Source organism: Labeo rohita, chromosome 23 (assembly GCF_022985175.1).
Source record: "Labeo rohita strain BAU-BD-2019 chromosome 23, IGBB_LRoh.1.0, whole genome shotgun sequence".
In the NCBI taxonomy this organism is placed as follows: Eukaryota; Metazoa; Chordata; class Actinopteri; order Cypriniformes; family Cyprinidae; genus Labeo; species Labeo rohita.
In genome coordinates, this window is record NC_066891.1 from 3,253,154 (window position 1) to 3,269,531 (window position 16,378).

The 16,378-nt window shown below is 40.0% G+C and overlaps 1 protein-coding gene across 1 annotated transcript; it reads left to right on the forward strand.

Moving 5' to 3' along the window:
* The first annotated feature begins 11,534 nt into the window (after positions 1-11,534).
* si:rp71-80o10.4 (uncharacterized protein LOC100307105 homolog) lies at positions 11,535-15,790 on the forward strand. Its single transcript, XM_051096892.1, has 4 exons — positions 11,535-11,698; positions 11,819-12,190; positions 13,700-13,853; positions 14,591-15,790. Exons 1-4 carry the CDS (start codon positions 11,665-11,667, stop codon positions 14,658-14,660), a joined length of 630 nt encoding a protein of 209 aa, XP_050952849.1. The 5' UTR covers positions 11,535-11,664; the 3' UTR covers positions 14,661-15,790.
* The last annotated feature ends 588 nt before the right edge of the window (positions 15,791-16,378 follow it).

Below are 16,378 nucleotides of genomic sequence, written 5' to 3' on the forward strand. Positions count from 1 at the left end.
CTGCTGTTGCTACTGCTGCTGCTGGTGTTGAAGACGATTATGAGATTGAGTCATTAACGGTGTTTGAAGGAGGAAACCTCACCATCTCTATTCACACTGAGAATTGGGACGAAGACCCACAGATTTTGCTTATCCGTCTCAAAGGCTCCTCAAAGGAACTGATAGCGCAGATAATCTGCCATAACGGAGCTTGTGCACAGACACAGCAGTGGAGATCCGAAGTTTCATTGAAATCCGATGGAGAAAATGTGTCGCTGAGCCTGATGAACGTCAACTACAATCAAACAGGGCTTTACGAGGTCCGCAAACGGCACGAAAACAAGATTTACAACGTTACTGTTCATCGTAAGTGTTATTCTAGCATGTCGCATTGTCTTTGATTGTCTGAAGTTTCGCGCACTGTCTTACGAAATGCGTTGTAGTAGTTGCATCATTATAATTTCGCAGGACAGCAAGAGGACAGTCGCATATATTTTGCCAGTTATGATAAATAATTGTTCATTTTGAGCCATTCTGAAGTATGCGGGCATTTAAAAATTCCCGTAAAGCATAGTAAATACATATCGCAAAAAACAGTTCCTGTTTTGTCTCTGGTAAACTGAAACAACATCTTGAGCCACTGTATGGTGTTAAAATGAAGGTAGATATTTGTGCATATTTAGCCGCAGAAGTAGAATAACGAAGAAAGTTATGATTCAACACAATCAATGACTGAACTCAAGTAACCTATGTCGCGTGTTGTGTTGCGACAAACTTTTTTTTTTTTTTTTTTTTTTTAATTTTATAAATGCTTTATTCAATAATTGCACAATTTACAGGAATGTTAATCTCCATTATAAAAATAACAAAATGTGCATTTTCCAACATTGTAGGTGTTTTAAAATAAACAAAACATCTCACATCATCACACTTTGCCCGGGGAAGTACGAATTTACAAAAACATATCAAAGTGTTTACAAACATTCACAGTTTTTGTTGCCTTTTGATTAAGGGAATGCTTAATCGAGTTGACATATTGCTTGACCTCATTGTTAAAATAAAAAAAAAAAAGATGTTTTTGAATGCGCAAACTTAGATTTATGAATGTAATATTTTGCCAACAGAATAATGAGATTAATAATGAAAGTTTCATTAGGCATAGTTTTAGTTCTGTTGAGGGTCATAAAGGCCAAAAAGAACATCCTTCCAAAATAACTTGAAATCTTTCTCAATTTTTTCAGCAATAAAAATACAAATGTCAGACCAGAAGCTTTGGACAAAGGGGCAGTGCCAAAACAAATGGGTAACTGTTTCAACATTCACAGAACAAAAAGTACACATTACATCAATATCTTTTTTTAATTTTTTAACAATATGATCATTAGACGGGTAAAACTTATGAATTATTTTAAATGATATTTCTCTAATTTTGTTGGTCAGCAGGTATCGGCTGGGTAAGAGCCAGACCTTCTTCCAGTCAATGTTTTGCACAAATTTATTCCAGTATGGAACCACATATGGGACTGTGATAATATCTGTTTTGAACAAGGATCTAATTAGTTTATTGTTCTTTCCATTGTTACAGGAAAAACAAATCTTACCAACTGAAGTGTCAGTCAGTGATAACAAGGTTAGTTGTTGTGTGTCCAATCTTGGTTGAGCTCTAAATAACATGCAGACACAAGAAGAAATTGCTCCAAAGACTTTGGCATAATCTCCAGGAGACACAGGAATTTTGTATTCTTCTAGAAACTCACTATAAGAGTAAAGACAACCATCCCTGTTAAATAATTGGTCAACAAAAATAATGTTATTATTAAACCAGTAATCAATAAATAAAGATTTGTGTTTAATGTCACGAATCTGGTCGGTGTCCCGCTGTCCGCCCGCCACCAGATGTCACTCTCACCCCATCATTACACGCTGACTCTTGTACCACTCCCCGGACTACATCTCCCGCCATGCATCACGCTGATTGCGTCTATTCATGTGACCAATCAGCAGCTCTATAAAAACCCCGGACTTTCCCCATGCAAACCACAGAGTATTGTGAGTTGTTATTGTGTTCTTTTGTTTAGCGTTTCCTAGTTCCCAGTGTTTATTCCCCTCGCCTGGCTCCCCGTTCTCGACTGTACTGCCGCCTGCCTTTTCGGACTATCGCTCTTGTTTTTTGGTTTATTCTCCTAGCCCAGCCCCTTACGGATTACGTTTGCCACGGATCGACCCTCGCCTGTTTCACGGACTTCTATTGTGCATCGCCTACGTTAAACCTGTCTGCTATTGTTGTTTGACCCTGCCTGTACGACCATGTCTTTGTCTCGTCCCAATAAAAGCTCGCAAGTGGATCCGCTCGCCTCTCGCCTCTCTCTCCCCGTAACAGAATACTCCGTCACCACAGGATCCAGCAGCTTTCACCCCGGACATTCATCTGATATGGACACGGACATAATTCTTTGCAGGATTAAACAGAAATCACACACACTGGATCAATACACCCGTGAGTTTCTCTCTATATCAAACCATTCCACTCTCCCGGACTGTATAAAAATTGAGATTTTTTGCGACGGCGTGAACCAGCCCCTCCGCACACAATTGAGACGCGAGGGTCCGCGTTCGTCGCTCGAGGCGTTTTTGAACTTTGCACTGTTGTGTGTGGGTTCGCCGTGCACCGTGGGGGTCGCGCAGAGGGAACGCGACAACGCGGCAATGGCGACCGCGCGTCCCGCTCGTAAATTGGCGGTCATGCTGGAGCACGATCCCACGAACACGTTTGCCACCTGGATCGCTCGTGAGATGGCGGCCGTGCAGGAGCGCGCTCAAGCTATGGCGGCGACAGCGGGGCCCGTTCACAAGATGGCGGCAGCGCCGGCGCGCGCTCACAAGATGGCGGCGACGGCGGAGCCCGGTCACAAGATGGCGGCGGAAACAGAGCTCCGTCACGTCACAGCTGCCATACCTGAGCTATATGGAGTTACAGCTGCATTTCCTGAGTCAAGTCGAGTTTCCAAGTCAAGTCAAGGTACAGCTGTATTTCCTGAGTCAAGTCAAGTTTCCAAGTCAAGTCAAGTTGCAGCTGTGTTTCCTGAGTCAAGTCAAGTTTCCAAGTCAAGTCAAATTGCAGTTGTGTTTCCTGTGTCAAGTCAAGTCAGAGCTATCACCCCTATCTCAAGTCAAGTTACCGCCATCTTTCCTGAGCCAAGCACTGACAAGATGGCTGCCACGCCAGAGCCACCGCACAAGATGGCTGCCACGCCAGAGCCACCGCACAAGATGGCTGCCACGCCAGAGCCACCGCACAAGATGGCCGCCGTCTCCAAGCCACTCCAAGAGATGGCCGCCATTCCTGAACCTGTGGTCAGCACCCGGACGCCACCTGTGGTCATGATGGCCCACGTGCTGGACACACCTCTAGTGACGGTATGGGCAGCTAAAATGGCGCTCCTTCATGCCGCGGCGGCTACCCCGGAGTCAAGTCAAGACACAGAGTCAAGCCAGGTCACAGCTGTGCCCCACGAGTCAAGCCAGGTCACAGCTGTGCCCCACGAGTCAAGCCAGGTCACAGCTGTGCCCCACGAGTCAAGCCAGGTCACAGCTGTGCCCCACGAGTCAAGCCAGGTCACAGCTGTGCCCCACGAGTCAAGCCAGGTCACAGCTGTGCCCCACGAGTCAAGCCAGGTCACAGCTGTTCCCCACGAGTCAAGCCAAGTCACAGTCATTCTCCACGAGTCAAGTCACGCTACAGCTGTCGTTCCTGAGTCAAGCCATGTTGTTCCTGAGTCAAGTCACGTTACCGCTGTTGTTCCAGAGCCAAGTCAAGCTTCGGCCGCTGCTCCGGAGTCAAGTCAGGCTACAGCTCAAGCTCCCAAGTCCAGTCAAGCTCCCAAGTCCAGTCAAGCTCCCAAGTCCAGCAACGTCAAGCCAGCGCCCGCTAACGTCACGTCTGTCAAGCCAGCGCCCGCTAACACCACGTCTGTCAAGCCACAGCCTGCTCAGGACATCTCCGTCAGGTCACAGTCTGTTCACGTCATGTCTTCTGCTCCTGAGTCTGCACCCATCATGGCCGCCCTTCCTGAGGCGGTCGTTCCTGAGTCAAGCAACGTCACAGCCGTGGTTCCTGAGTCAAGTAAAGTCATTGATCTTCACAAGCCAGTTCAAGTCACCGCTGGTCTTCACATGTCAGATCAAGTCACTGCTGATCTCCATGAGCCAAGTCAAGTCACCGTTGATCTCCATGAGTCAAATCAGGTCACTACTGATCTTCACGAATCAGGTCAAGTCACAGCCGATCTCCATGAACCAGGTCAAGCCACAACTGATCTTCACGAGCCAGGTCAGGTTGCTGACGGCCCAGAGTCTAGCCACGTCCCGCCTGACGGCCCAGAGTCTAGCCACGTCCCGCCTGACGGCCCAGAGTCTAGCCACGTCCCGCCTGACGGCCCAGAGTCTAGCCACGTCCCGCCTGACGGCCCAGAGTCTAGCCACGTCCCGCCTGACGGCCCAGAGTCTAGCCACGTCCCGCCTGACGGCCCAGAGTCTAGCCACGTCCCGCCTGACGGCCCAGAGTCTAGCCACGTCCCGCCTGACCGCCCAGAGCCCCGTCACGTCTCGTCTATTTGTCCAGAACCTCACCACATCTCGTCTGACCGCCCAGAGTCAAGTCACATTATGTCGGCCAGTGTGATGACGATCACCATTCTCAGTATGTGGGCCGCACATTACACTCCAGAGGTCACATCTGTTCTCAAGTCTGCTCCAGAGCTCCCGTCTGATCTCAAATCTGCTCCAGAGCTCCCCTCACTTGGAGAAGCCATGCCAATGCCTCCTGAGGTGTCAGCCTTGGCTGTAGATCCTCCCACGGAGGCGGCATCCCTCTACAACCTCTCTGCTTCTCCCCTTATTCTGTCTGCCTCCTCTGTCTCTGCTGTACCTAGGTCCCAGGCCATAATGCGGTTTCCTGCTCCAGAGCTCCCGGAGGTCCCGTCTGGTCTCAAGTCTGCTCCGGAGGTCCCGTCTGGTCTCAAGTCTGCTCCGGAGGCCTTCCCTGTCGGAGAAGCCGCGCCAATGCCTCCTGAGGTGTCAGCTTCGGCTGTGGATCCTCCTAGGGAGGCGGCGTTATCCTGTGGTCTCTCTGCTTCTCCCCTTATTCTCTCTGCCTCCTCTATCCCTGCTCTCCCCAGGTCCCAGTCCATGACACAGGTTCCTTCTCAGCCCTGGAGGGCCCTGGCGCCTCCTGTTCCGCCCTGGAGGGCTCCTGCGCCTCCTGCTCCGCCTCCGCCCTGGAGGGCTCCTGCGCCTCCTCCTCCGCCTTCGGCTCCGCCCTGGAGGGCTCCTGCACCTCCTCCTCCGCCTTCGGCTCCGCCCTGGAGGGCTCCTGCGCCTCCTGATCCGCCTCCGCCCTGGAGGGCTCCTGCGCCTCCTGATCCGCCTCCGCCCTGGAGGGCTCCTGCTCCGCCTCCGCCCTGGAGGGCTCCTCCTCCGCCTCCGCCCTGGAGGGCTCCTGCTCCGCCCTGGAGGGTACTTGCTCTGTCGGTCCTGCCTCAATCACTGGGCCCCCCACATGGACCTGGCCCTCCAGCCCTTGCCCTGTCTCGCTCCCACCCCACCGCTCCCCTGGACTGTTGTTCCCTTAGAGCGTCTGGAAGCCGCTCCTTGGGGGGGGGCTATGTCACGAATCTGGTCGGTGTCCCGCTGTCCGCCCGCCACCAGATGTCACTCTCACCCCATCATTACACGCTGACTCTTGTACCACTCCCCGGACTACATCTCCCGCCATGCATCACGCTGATTGCGTCTATTCATGTGACCAATCAGCAGCTCTATAAAAACCCCGGACTTTCCCCATGCAAACCACGGAGTATTGTGAGTTGTTATTGTGTTCTTTTGTTTAGCGTTTCCTAGTTCCCAGTGTTTATTCCCCTCGCCTGGCTCCCCGTTCTCGACTGTACTGCCGCCTGCCTTTTCGGACTATCGCTCTTGTTTTTTGGTTTATTCTCCTAGCCCAGCCCCTTACGGATTACGTTTGCCACGGATCGACCCTCGCCTGTTTCACGGACTTCTATTGTGCATCGCCTACGTTAAACCTGTCTGCTATTGTTGTTTGACCCTGCCTGTACGACCATGTCTTTGTCTCGTCCCAATAAAAGCTCGCAAGTGGATCCGCTCGCCTCTCGCCTCTCTCTCCCCGTAACATTTAAACAGTATGTCTTTGTTGTTCCATATATAATATTTGTTGGGCGAAAAGTTATGCTTGAAAATAAGAGACCATGAAAGGAAGGCCTGGCGGTGAAAGGATGACATTTTTATCGGGACTTTATCAATATTGTAATTACAGGTTAAGAAAAAGCTCAACCCACCCAGTTTTGACAGAATATGACAGGGTATGACATTCCAAATAGAATTAGGGTTTTTAAAGAAATGTTTTAACCAATTTACTTTAAAAGTATTATTAAGAGTACAGAAATCAATAAAATTTAATCCACCCTTTTCATAGTCATTTGTTAGAACAGATTTCTTCACATGATGAGTTCTGTTTTTCCATAAGAAGTTAAAGAGTAGCTTGTCAATCTCAGTAATATGTTTTTTGGTCACATACAGAGATAGAGCTGGATATGTCAACCGTGATAAACCTTCTGCCTTAGACAGTAGGGTTCTGCCTCTGAGGGAGAGATCCCGTAACAGCCATTGGTTCAGCTTTTTTTTAGTTCTTTGAATAATAGGGTTGAAGTTCAATGAAGCCCTTTTTTGTTGGTCCTTGGTAATTGTGATACCTAAGTGAACAAGTTCATTTTTGATTGGAATACTACAAATGGAAGATTTCATGCAGTCCTTAATGGACATGATTTCACACTTATTGATATTCAGCCTTAAGCCAGAGGCCATGGAAAATTTTTCTATAGTATTTATTGCAACAGAGACTTGATTTTCATCTCTAAGAAAGAGAGTGGTATCGTCCGCCAGTTGAGATATAATAAGCTCTCTACCTAATATATTGATGCCGTTTATTTCACTTGATTTAATGTGATCAGACAAAAGCTGGGCTACCAATAGAAAGAGGTAAGGCGAAGCCGGGCACCCTTTTCGGATGCCTCTAGAGACATTGAATCTGGGAGACATACCACCTGTTAGTCTAATTGAGCTATTACTATTGTTATATAGACTTTTAATAGCTGAGGAAAAAAAAAACACCAAAACCGAATTTTTTAAGAGACTGTAAAATGAATGGATGTTCAACGGTGTCAAATGCTACAAACAGCATGAGTCCACCCTCCTCTACCATTTCTGGGTAATCTAAAATATCTAAAATGAGCCTAATGTTATTTCCTATATGCCTTTTGTTCATGAAGGTGTTGCAACAAACTTGTGGCGTGTTGTGCTGTAAAGTTGCGTCATGAGGGGAGGTGCGTGAGGGCGGACCTGACAGAGAGCACCGAGTCTAAGCTTATATGCAGCAAAAATATAACGCAATAAAAAGTAATATACAACTGTAGTCGTGAACTAGAAAAGAAAAGTATGTCAAAACAAACTTTCATGTAGACCTGACAAAATATTGCCGAAAAGCGCGGAATATAATCGATTGATACCCGGATTGCTGTGTGCGGACTGATCTTGAGGGCTCACAATAATCAGAAACTCACTTGAGCATCTTTGTTGTTTGGTTGATTTGGAACAGATGCCACAGAACTTCAAATATGATCATCCTCATATTATTATTTATATGTTTGTATTATTTGTGTGTTTGTTTTAATTAATTGTTTTATGTAGTTTGTAATTTTTTATTATTTATAACTTTTGATTTACTTTAAATGAAAATAATGAACTTATTTTACATTTTTTTTTCTAAACTATTTACCATCTAAAGCATTAACCTTGTGCATATGCATTTTAATCTAAATCATGAAAATCCATATATATTTATTACAGTTATTTATAAGAATTCATTCACAGTTTTGTTCTCGTTGTCCATTACAGAGCCTCCACTCAGTACCATCAACCCAGAAAAAACATCTTCTGCCAAGTACAGTGACTCTACTGCAGGAATAAGTGCAGTTACTGTGTGCATCGTTTTAGTGGTCCTCGCTTTAGCGGTCATCCTTGGAGCTGTCATTTATTGGAAACACAAAAAGGCAAGTATCATTGTCTTATGATGTCTTATGACATTGAAAATAGATTTTAAAAGAATTTAATTTATTTTAAAAGAAAAATGTCTTCATTAGTAAGAAACAAATGCTGGATTTAATCCAGCAAATATTTAGCAGGATGATTGTAACCCTAAAGTAGTTATAGTTTAATTATACTTTAATGTAATTGTGTTTTTTTTTGTTTTTGTTTTTGTTTTTATTAACTTACAGGCAAATAAAACACACAAAGCGCCCCAGGAGTCAGACACTGAAGCCAGCATGAGGCACAGATCCCAAAGAGATTTTGCAAGTTACTTATAGTTACTGTATTATTGCAAGCTCATCCAGTGCAGGACTAAACTGAATGGAATAACAAGACAGGTTGACTATAAGGAATCAAAATTTCGTCTCATTCACTGAGGAATGTAACCACTCGTGCTGCCGCTGGGACGCTGGTGCTGTTTTCCCAAGAGATCCCAGGTGACTAATGCCATTGAGCGGCAGCTACTGGCATAACAGCTGTTAATAGCTGTCAATGCTTATGTGTCTTTGAACTCCACAAGACCAGGGTGTCCTGTTCGTCATTTTATGATTTATTTTAGCATGATTATTAGGGCTCCAAGCACTGAAGAATGTCCACTAGATGGAGCCAAAGGTTTAGAAATCCTGTTTAATATAATTATTTTGGATCAGTATGAATGGCTAAATAGCTGTTGCTTTTATTTGTAGCACCACTGTAAACTAAAAATACCTCCTTTATGTCATATAATTAGAAATAGGCAATTTGAAAAATACTTATTGATCATTTAACTTATTTTTATTTCATAATTAACTAAATGCACGTTTGTCAAGTTGCCAGACATGATTATATATATATATTATATATATATATATATATATATATATATATATATATATATATATATATATATATATATATCTTGATATAATATATATAGAATAATATTTCTATTCTATAAAGTACATTTCTGTGAAAAGCACACTTATTTTATTTTGGCATATAAAGATATATCAATGGGTAGCTGAATTATTTCCATTTTTAGTGTTTATACGGAAACTGTAGCACATTCTCTTGTCATTAACTTATCATAAACAATGACAGTGCAAGAGTCAAGCACGTATTTTCATAAGCTGTTTCTTCAAACCGACCAGTGGAGATTCAACATTGTTGTATCTGAAAAGCAAATGTTCTTTGTAATATAAGCTGTTTGATTTGGATGGCCAAGATAACTGCCACTTGAGGCTTTATTTACTATTGTTATTTTATGAATCCTGAGCAGCATTATAAGATGTTTGTATTGTCTGTGCATTCTTTTTGTATTTATTTTATTGATATTTATAATGTAATGTAAAGTGTTGCTGAAGACATTTAGTGTATATCTTAAAATATTCATACAAAAATTGTCTTCAGATTTAAATGGGTTATGTGAAATTGTCAATTAATGGGATTGGAAGTTGAAAGCAGAACCAAAATAGATTAACAATAAAAATGAATTAATAAAATCTTTCATTTCTGTTACAATATGTGTTTTTGCTAAACTGATTCTTGTTATGTAACAACAGAAATTAAACATACACAGAGAAAAACATTTGCATCTCATAATTCTCCTCCAACTTTAAAATCGTCTGATATTATTGTTTTACCTTTTTTTGTAAAGCGCGTTTGACTTTCTTCACATGTTCACTGCGCGAACACTGGGTCGGTACTATGTCACGCGTGACTTTTCCAATATGACTACGTGCAAGGTCGAGCTAATGCAAGACAACTATTTGTGGTTAAAAAGTACATCGTTTTTTTTGTTTTTTAAATGACCAGTTGTTTGGCTAGATAAGACCCTTGTTATTTGACTGGGATCATGTTGAGCCCTTTAAAGCTGCATTTAAAATTGCAATTTGGACCTTCGACCCACTGGCCACTGTTAGTCCACTATATAGAGAAAAATCCTGGAATGTTTTCCCCAAAACCTTTATTTCTTTTTGACTTACAAAAGAAAAACATGAACATCTTAGTTGACATAGGAGTAGGTAAATTAAAAGGAAATTTATTCTGGAAGTTAACTAATTCCTTAATAAAATAAAGGCTGAATCAAGTGAGTAAAATCAAGTTTTATTAAAGAAACTTGAAAATTGGAAAAAAGAAAATGAAAATTCTGTTATCATTTACTCATCCTCAAGTTGCTCCAAACCTGTATGAATTTCCTTTTTCTGCTGAACATAAAAGTGGATATTTTTAAGAATGTGGGTAATTAAACAGTTGTTGGTCCCCACTGATTTCCATAGTATTTTTTCCATACTGAGGAAGTCAAAGGGGATCAGAAACTGATGGTTAAACACATTCTTCAAAACACTGTGTTCAGCAGAAGAAAGAAATTCATACAGGTTTGGAGAAACTTGAGGATGAATTAATGATGACAGAATTTTCTTTTTTGGGTGAACTACCCCTTTAAGTGCCATGCAAAAAACAACAACAATGAACCATTCTTGTATGTCTATTTATTAAATGAAAATGTAAATTTTTTTTTTTTTTTAATTTCATGTTTCATGTAATAAATTATGAATTCCTTTTAATTTTAAGTGGCATATCTAGTCCTCCATAGTAGCCTGTAACATTGCAGCACTAGCAGGAAAGTGCAGGTGAGTGAAACAATGCACACAAATGTAAACAAAAATAAAAATGTGACCCTCTTTTGGTTATGTTGCACTCATTTTTTTAATGCTACAATTTTTGTTTGCTATTCGGGTAACCACCACAAGATGGCAGATGGTGTTTGATCATTCTTATGCTTTCAAAAACCTGACGTAATCTGCTTTTAGTCACCCTGGACGACCCCATAATTTTGCCTGATTATGAGAACATACACAAGCTGTTTAGAAGACAAAAAACCACAAATGTAAAGAGCATATATTTAGTATAAAAAAATAAATGCCTCTAATACACAAAACAATATACAATTAAAAAACTTCTAGTTCAGTGATCATTGAAAAATTCATTATTTTTTTAAAATAAAAATATCTGGTCGAGCAAATGGTACAATAGCCCATGTGAAATGAAATCAAAGCTTAAGTTGGTTTGTCGTTGCGTCATCGTCAGTTTTAAGAGGAAGGAACCAAACTGACAATATATTTATTTTAAACCAAACTATGTTTCACATTTTCTGAATGAATGAAATAAATAAATGCATAAACTTATTTGTTAACATTATCTGTTAAGATTTGATTGATTTTAATCATTTTAACATTAATTTATAATTGTTTCAGTATATTCTAAACCACTTCCCATTCCCTTACTGAGAACTTTTAGGTGCCAAATGTATTATTTCAAGAGTTAGTCACTGAAATATCATTTCCCAAGCTGAATATTCTTGAAAGCACATCTGGTTTGGTGTCTGTGGTGGTGTGATGTTTGTGGGCGTGGGTAAGCAAGCAGTTCCAAATTGTCTTACTTTCCATCACCACGTGAGTTGGGTATTCGCGTTGGTGATAGATTAAGACTACAGTTCATCCGGTTAAGTTATAACAGTATTAAATTGTTTTATAGATATCGAATATGATACTTTTCGTTGTATTAACGTGTTGCATTGGTAAGTCTGAATTTTGACATCTGTGCTCTAGCGGGTTAATTTATACTTGTTACATTTGATTTGAAGATCGGTCAACTTTACTCGCACACTGTATATATTTACAATGAATACTTTTTAAAGGCATTGCTGCTGGTGCTGCTGTTGCTACTGCTGCTGGTGATGTTGAAGATGATGATGATGATGAAATTGAGTCGCTAGCGGTGCTTGAAGGAGGAAACCTCACCATCTCTATTCACATTGAGAAGTGGGACGAAAACCCACAGATTTTACTTTTCCGTCGCAAAGAATCCTCGAAGGAACTGATAGCGCAGATAATCTGCCATAACGGAGATTGTGAACAGAAGTGGAGATCCGAAGTTTCACTTAAATCCGATGGGGAGAATGTGTCACTGAGCCTGATAAACGTCAACTACAACCAAACAGGGGTTTACGAAGTCCGCAAACCGAGCAGCAAATGGCACGGAAACAAGATTTACAATGTTTCTGTTCATCGTAAGTGTTATTCTAGCATGTCGCATTGTCTTTGATTGTCTAGAGTATCGCGCACTGTCTTACGAAATGCGTTGTAGTAGTTGCATCATTATAACTTCGCAGGACAGCAAGAGGACAGTCGCATATATTTTGCCAGTTATGATAAATAATTGTTCATTTTGAGCCATTCTGAAGTATACGGGCATTTAAAAACTTAGGAAAGCATAAAATGAAGGATATTTGTGCATATTTAGCCGCATAAGTAGAATAACGAAGAAAGTTATGATTCAACACAATCAATGACTGAACTCAAGTAACCTATGTGGCGTGTTGTGTTGCGACAAACTTGTGGCGTGTTGTGCTGTAAAGTTGCGTCATGAGGGGAGGTGCGTGATAGTGATGGGTCGTTCTTGAACGGTTCGTTCATTTTGAACAAATCTTTAATGTGACTCGGGACGAACGAGTCGTCTCGGGGAGTGATTCGTTCAGTCGCGCATGCGCAACATCCTATTAGGTTCTGTACTGGAATTAGTTCACTTGTTTCGAGTCTTCGGGTATTTAGAGTCATTCGTTCACCATATGGGGCTGTCAGGTGATAAACGAAGGACTCAAACCAGAAAACTTGTCAGATAATAGGTGAGGTGAGCTAATCATAGACTAAAAACTCAGGAAAACAATGAATTAATCTTTTTTGTTTCTTATAGCATTATAGTTTTGTTTTGTTTTAAGTGTGATCAAAGTCTGTGTAAGCAGTAGATGTGTTAGGGAGGTAACAGGTAACATTTTAATTATATTTTGGTAAAAGGAATGAAATTAACGAAATGACTCGAAAAAAGATTCGTTCATTTTGCTGAACGAGACTCAAAGGTCCGAGTCGGTAAAATGATCCGAACTTTACTAGTGCCTGAGCGCGGACTTGACAGAGAGCACCGAGTCGAAACTGACTTACAGTAGCTCTACTACGTTGTTTTGTTATTCTGTACAACAGATTACTCAAGCTTATGCACCAAAATATGACGCAAGCAACAACTGTAGTCGTGAACTAGAAAAGGAAAGATCGTCAAAACAAACTTTCATGTAGACCTGACAAAATGTTGCCGTTTAAGTGCGGATATTAATCGATTAATATCCGAATTGCTGTGTGCAGACTGATCTTGAGGGCTCACAAATAATCAGAAACTCACTTGAGCATCTTTGTTATTTGGGTGATTTAGAACAGGGGATTTTAATCTAAGATACCACAGAACTTCAAATATGATGATCCTCATATTACTTGTATGTGTGTTTGTTTTAATTGTTTTATGTAGTTTATAATATTTTATTATTTATAACTTTTGATTCACTTTAAATGAAAATAATGAACTTATTTTACATTGCTTTTCTCTAAACTATTTACCATCTAAAGCATTAACCTAGTACTCCTCCCCTTGTGCATATGCATTTTAACCTAAATTGTGAAAATCTGTGTATATTTATTACAGTTATTTGTAAGAATTCACTCACAGTTTTTGTTCTCGTTGTCCATTACAGAGCCTCCACTCAGTACCATCAACCCAGAAAAAACATCTTCTGCCAAGTACAGTGACTCTACTGCAGGGATAAGTGTAGGTGCTGTGGGCGTTGTTTTAGTGGTCCTCGCTTTAGTGGTCATCATTGGCGCTGTCATTTATTCGAAACGCAAAAGGCAAGTATCATTGCAGAGCAATTTATCTTAACCTGTCTTATATGTCTTAAAATTCATTGAAAATAGAATTTTTAAAAGAAATTCCGCTGATTTGCAAATATATATATATATATATATATATATATATACATAATTTGATGATGCTGCATTCAAAAATCGTAATAAAATTTATTATTGAAGATATTTTAAAAAAGATAAATGTATAATCTTTATTGTAAAATAACAGAAGCAGTCAAATGTCAAAAGTTATAATGACAAAAATAAGTGTTTAAAAATGTATTTAACTTATAGTCAGCATAGTAGTAGAAAAAATTAAAATACTCAATTTAATGTTAGAGACCTAATTTAATAAAAATAAATAAGCCTTTTTTTTCTTTCGTTCTTTCTTTTTTTATTTTAATCTGCAATTGTAAGTTGCTGTTTGGATGCAGTAAAACATCCGCAGTTGAAACATAAAACATCTGGCTTATGTTTCTGTATAGTTCTAGCCTTAAAATCAGGATTAGGCATCAAATAATGTCTTCAGGATCATTCATACATGTGAAAATGGCACAGAGGAAGACAAGAATAATGTCTTCATTAGTAAGAAACAAGCACTGGATTTTATCCAGCAAATATTTAGCAGGATGGTGTAATTTTATTGTGCAGTGACAATGGAATGGTTGGATATTATAACCCTGAAGTTGTTATAGATTAATTATACTTTAATCTAATTGTGTTTTTCTATTAACTTACAGAGCCCAAGAATCAGACCCTGAAGCCAGCAGGAGGCACAGATCCCAAAGAGATGTTGAAAGATACTTATAGTTACTGTATTATTGCAAGCTCATCCAGTGCAGGACTAAACTGAATGTAATAACAAGACGGGTTGACTATAAGGAATCAAAATGTCTGATTCACTGAGAATTGTAACCACTGGTGCTGTTTTCCCAAGAGATCCCAGTTGACTCAGCAGCTACTGGCACAACAGCTGTTAATTATAACAATGCTTATGTGTCCTTGAACTCCACAAGACCATAAAGTGTCCCGTTTGTCATTTTAAAATTCTTTTAGCATTATTACACATAATTATGCACAATTATTAAAGCTCCAAGCACTGAATGTCCACTAGATGGAGCCAAAGGATTAGAAATTCTGTTTAATCTAGTAGTTCAGCATCAGTAGGAATGGCTAAATAATCATTTTAATTGTTGCTTTTATTTGTAGCACCATTGTACACTAAAAAAATACCCATTTGTTTTATGTAATTAGTTTGCAAAGAAACACTTATTTCCACAAAAGGCACATTTCTATAAAAGCACACTTAATTAATTTTGGCCTCTAAAGGCATATAAATGGGTAGCTGAAATATTTATTCGTTTTTAAGTATTCATACAGATACTGTAGCACATTCTCGCCATTAACTTGTCATATACAATGACAGAGTTTATTGTAGCTTTTGTGATCTCTGAGTAGTAAGCTAATTCTGTTGATTTTTAAAAATATATATATATTAAATGTAAACATTTATTTCAGTCTGACAGTAAGAGGGAGTGTTTTCCATTTAAAAATCAGCCGATGAGTTTGGGATCATCAAACCCATCTTACCAGTGGAGATTCAAGATTGTTGTCTCTGAAAAGCAATTTTATGACTTATTTATTTATATAAGCTGTTGGTTTTTGGACCAAGATATTGTTTGTTACTGTATGCGATTGTTGTTACTGTATGAATGTATGTGAGTAGCACTGTAAGGTTTGATTATGTGCATTGTTTGTATTTATTTATACTTTCAACATATTTATACATTGAACAAAGTCATTAACCACAGTGTATTATCAAACAACAGAATGTCTTCAGATTAAAGCTGGTTATGGAGAATTGTCAACTGATTGGATCAGAAGACGGAAGCAGAACCAAAAAAAATGTAAACGAAAAAAAAATTATTAAATAAACCCTTTTTCATCTTCTTAAATGCGTTCCATTCTGTTACTTACAGTATGTGTGATCGCTAAATGTCTTGTGACAGAAAGTAAACATATACAGGGAAAAACAAGAGAGATTTTTTTTATTAGTGTCCCTAAATTAGCTAGCTGTGAGATGTGTTACAAGTACAATGTATGGAAAAACATTTTGTGTATATTGTCTACCAACAAAAAAGTGCAGCAATGGTATATACACTATAAAAAGTGAACATGGGCACTAGTTTTTTTTTTTTTTTTTTTTTTTTTTTTTTTTTCCGGCCTGTCAGTAACACAGATAACACATGACAGTGTGTATGTGTAGCTATGTTATCATCATTCACAGCCTTTTTTTTTTTTATGTAATTAATTAATTAATTTAATTTTATATACCTTTTCATTTAACCATACTATGACAGACAAGACCGGGGGACAGAGAAAACAGGAGAGAAAAAATAAAATAAAAAAAAATAAAAATTGGGGAGAAAGTCAACAGAAGAGGGGGGGAGAGAGAGAGAGAAGGAAAGAAAAAAAGAGAAGGAGGATAGAGAGAGAGAGAAAAAAAAAAAAAAAAAAAAAAAAAAAAA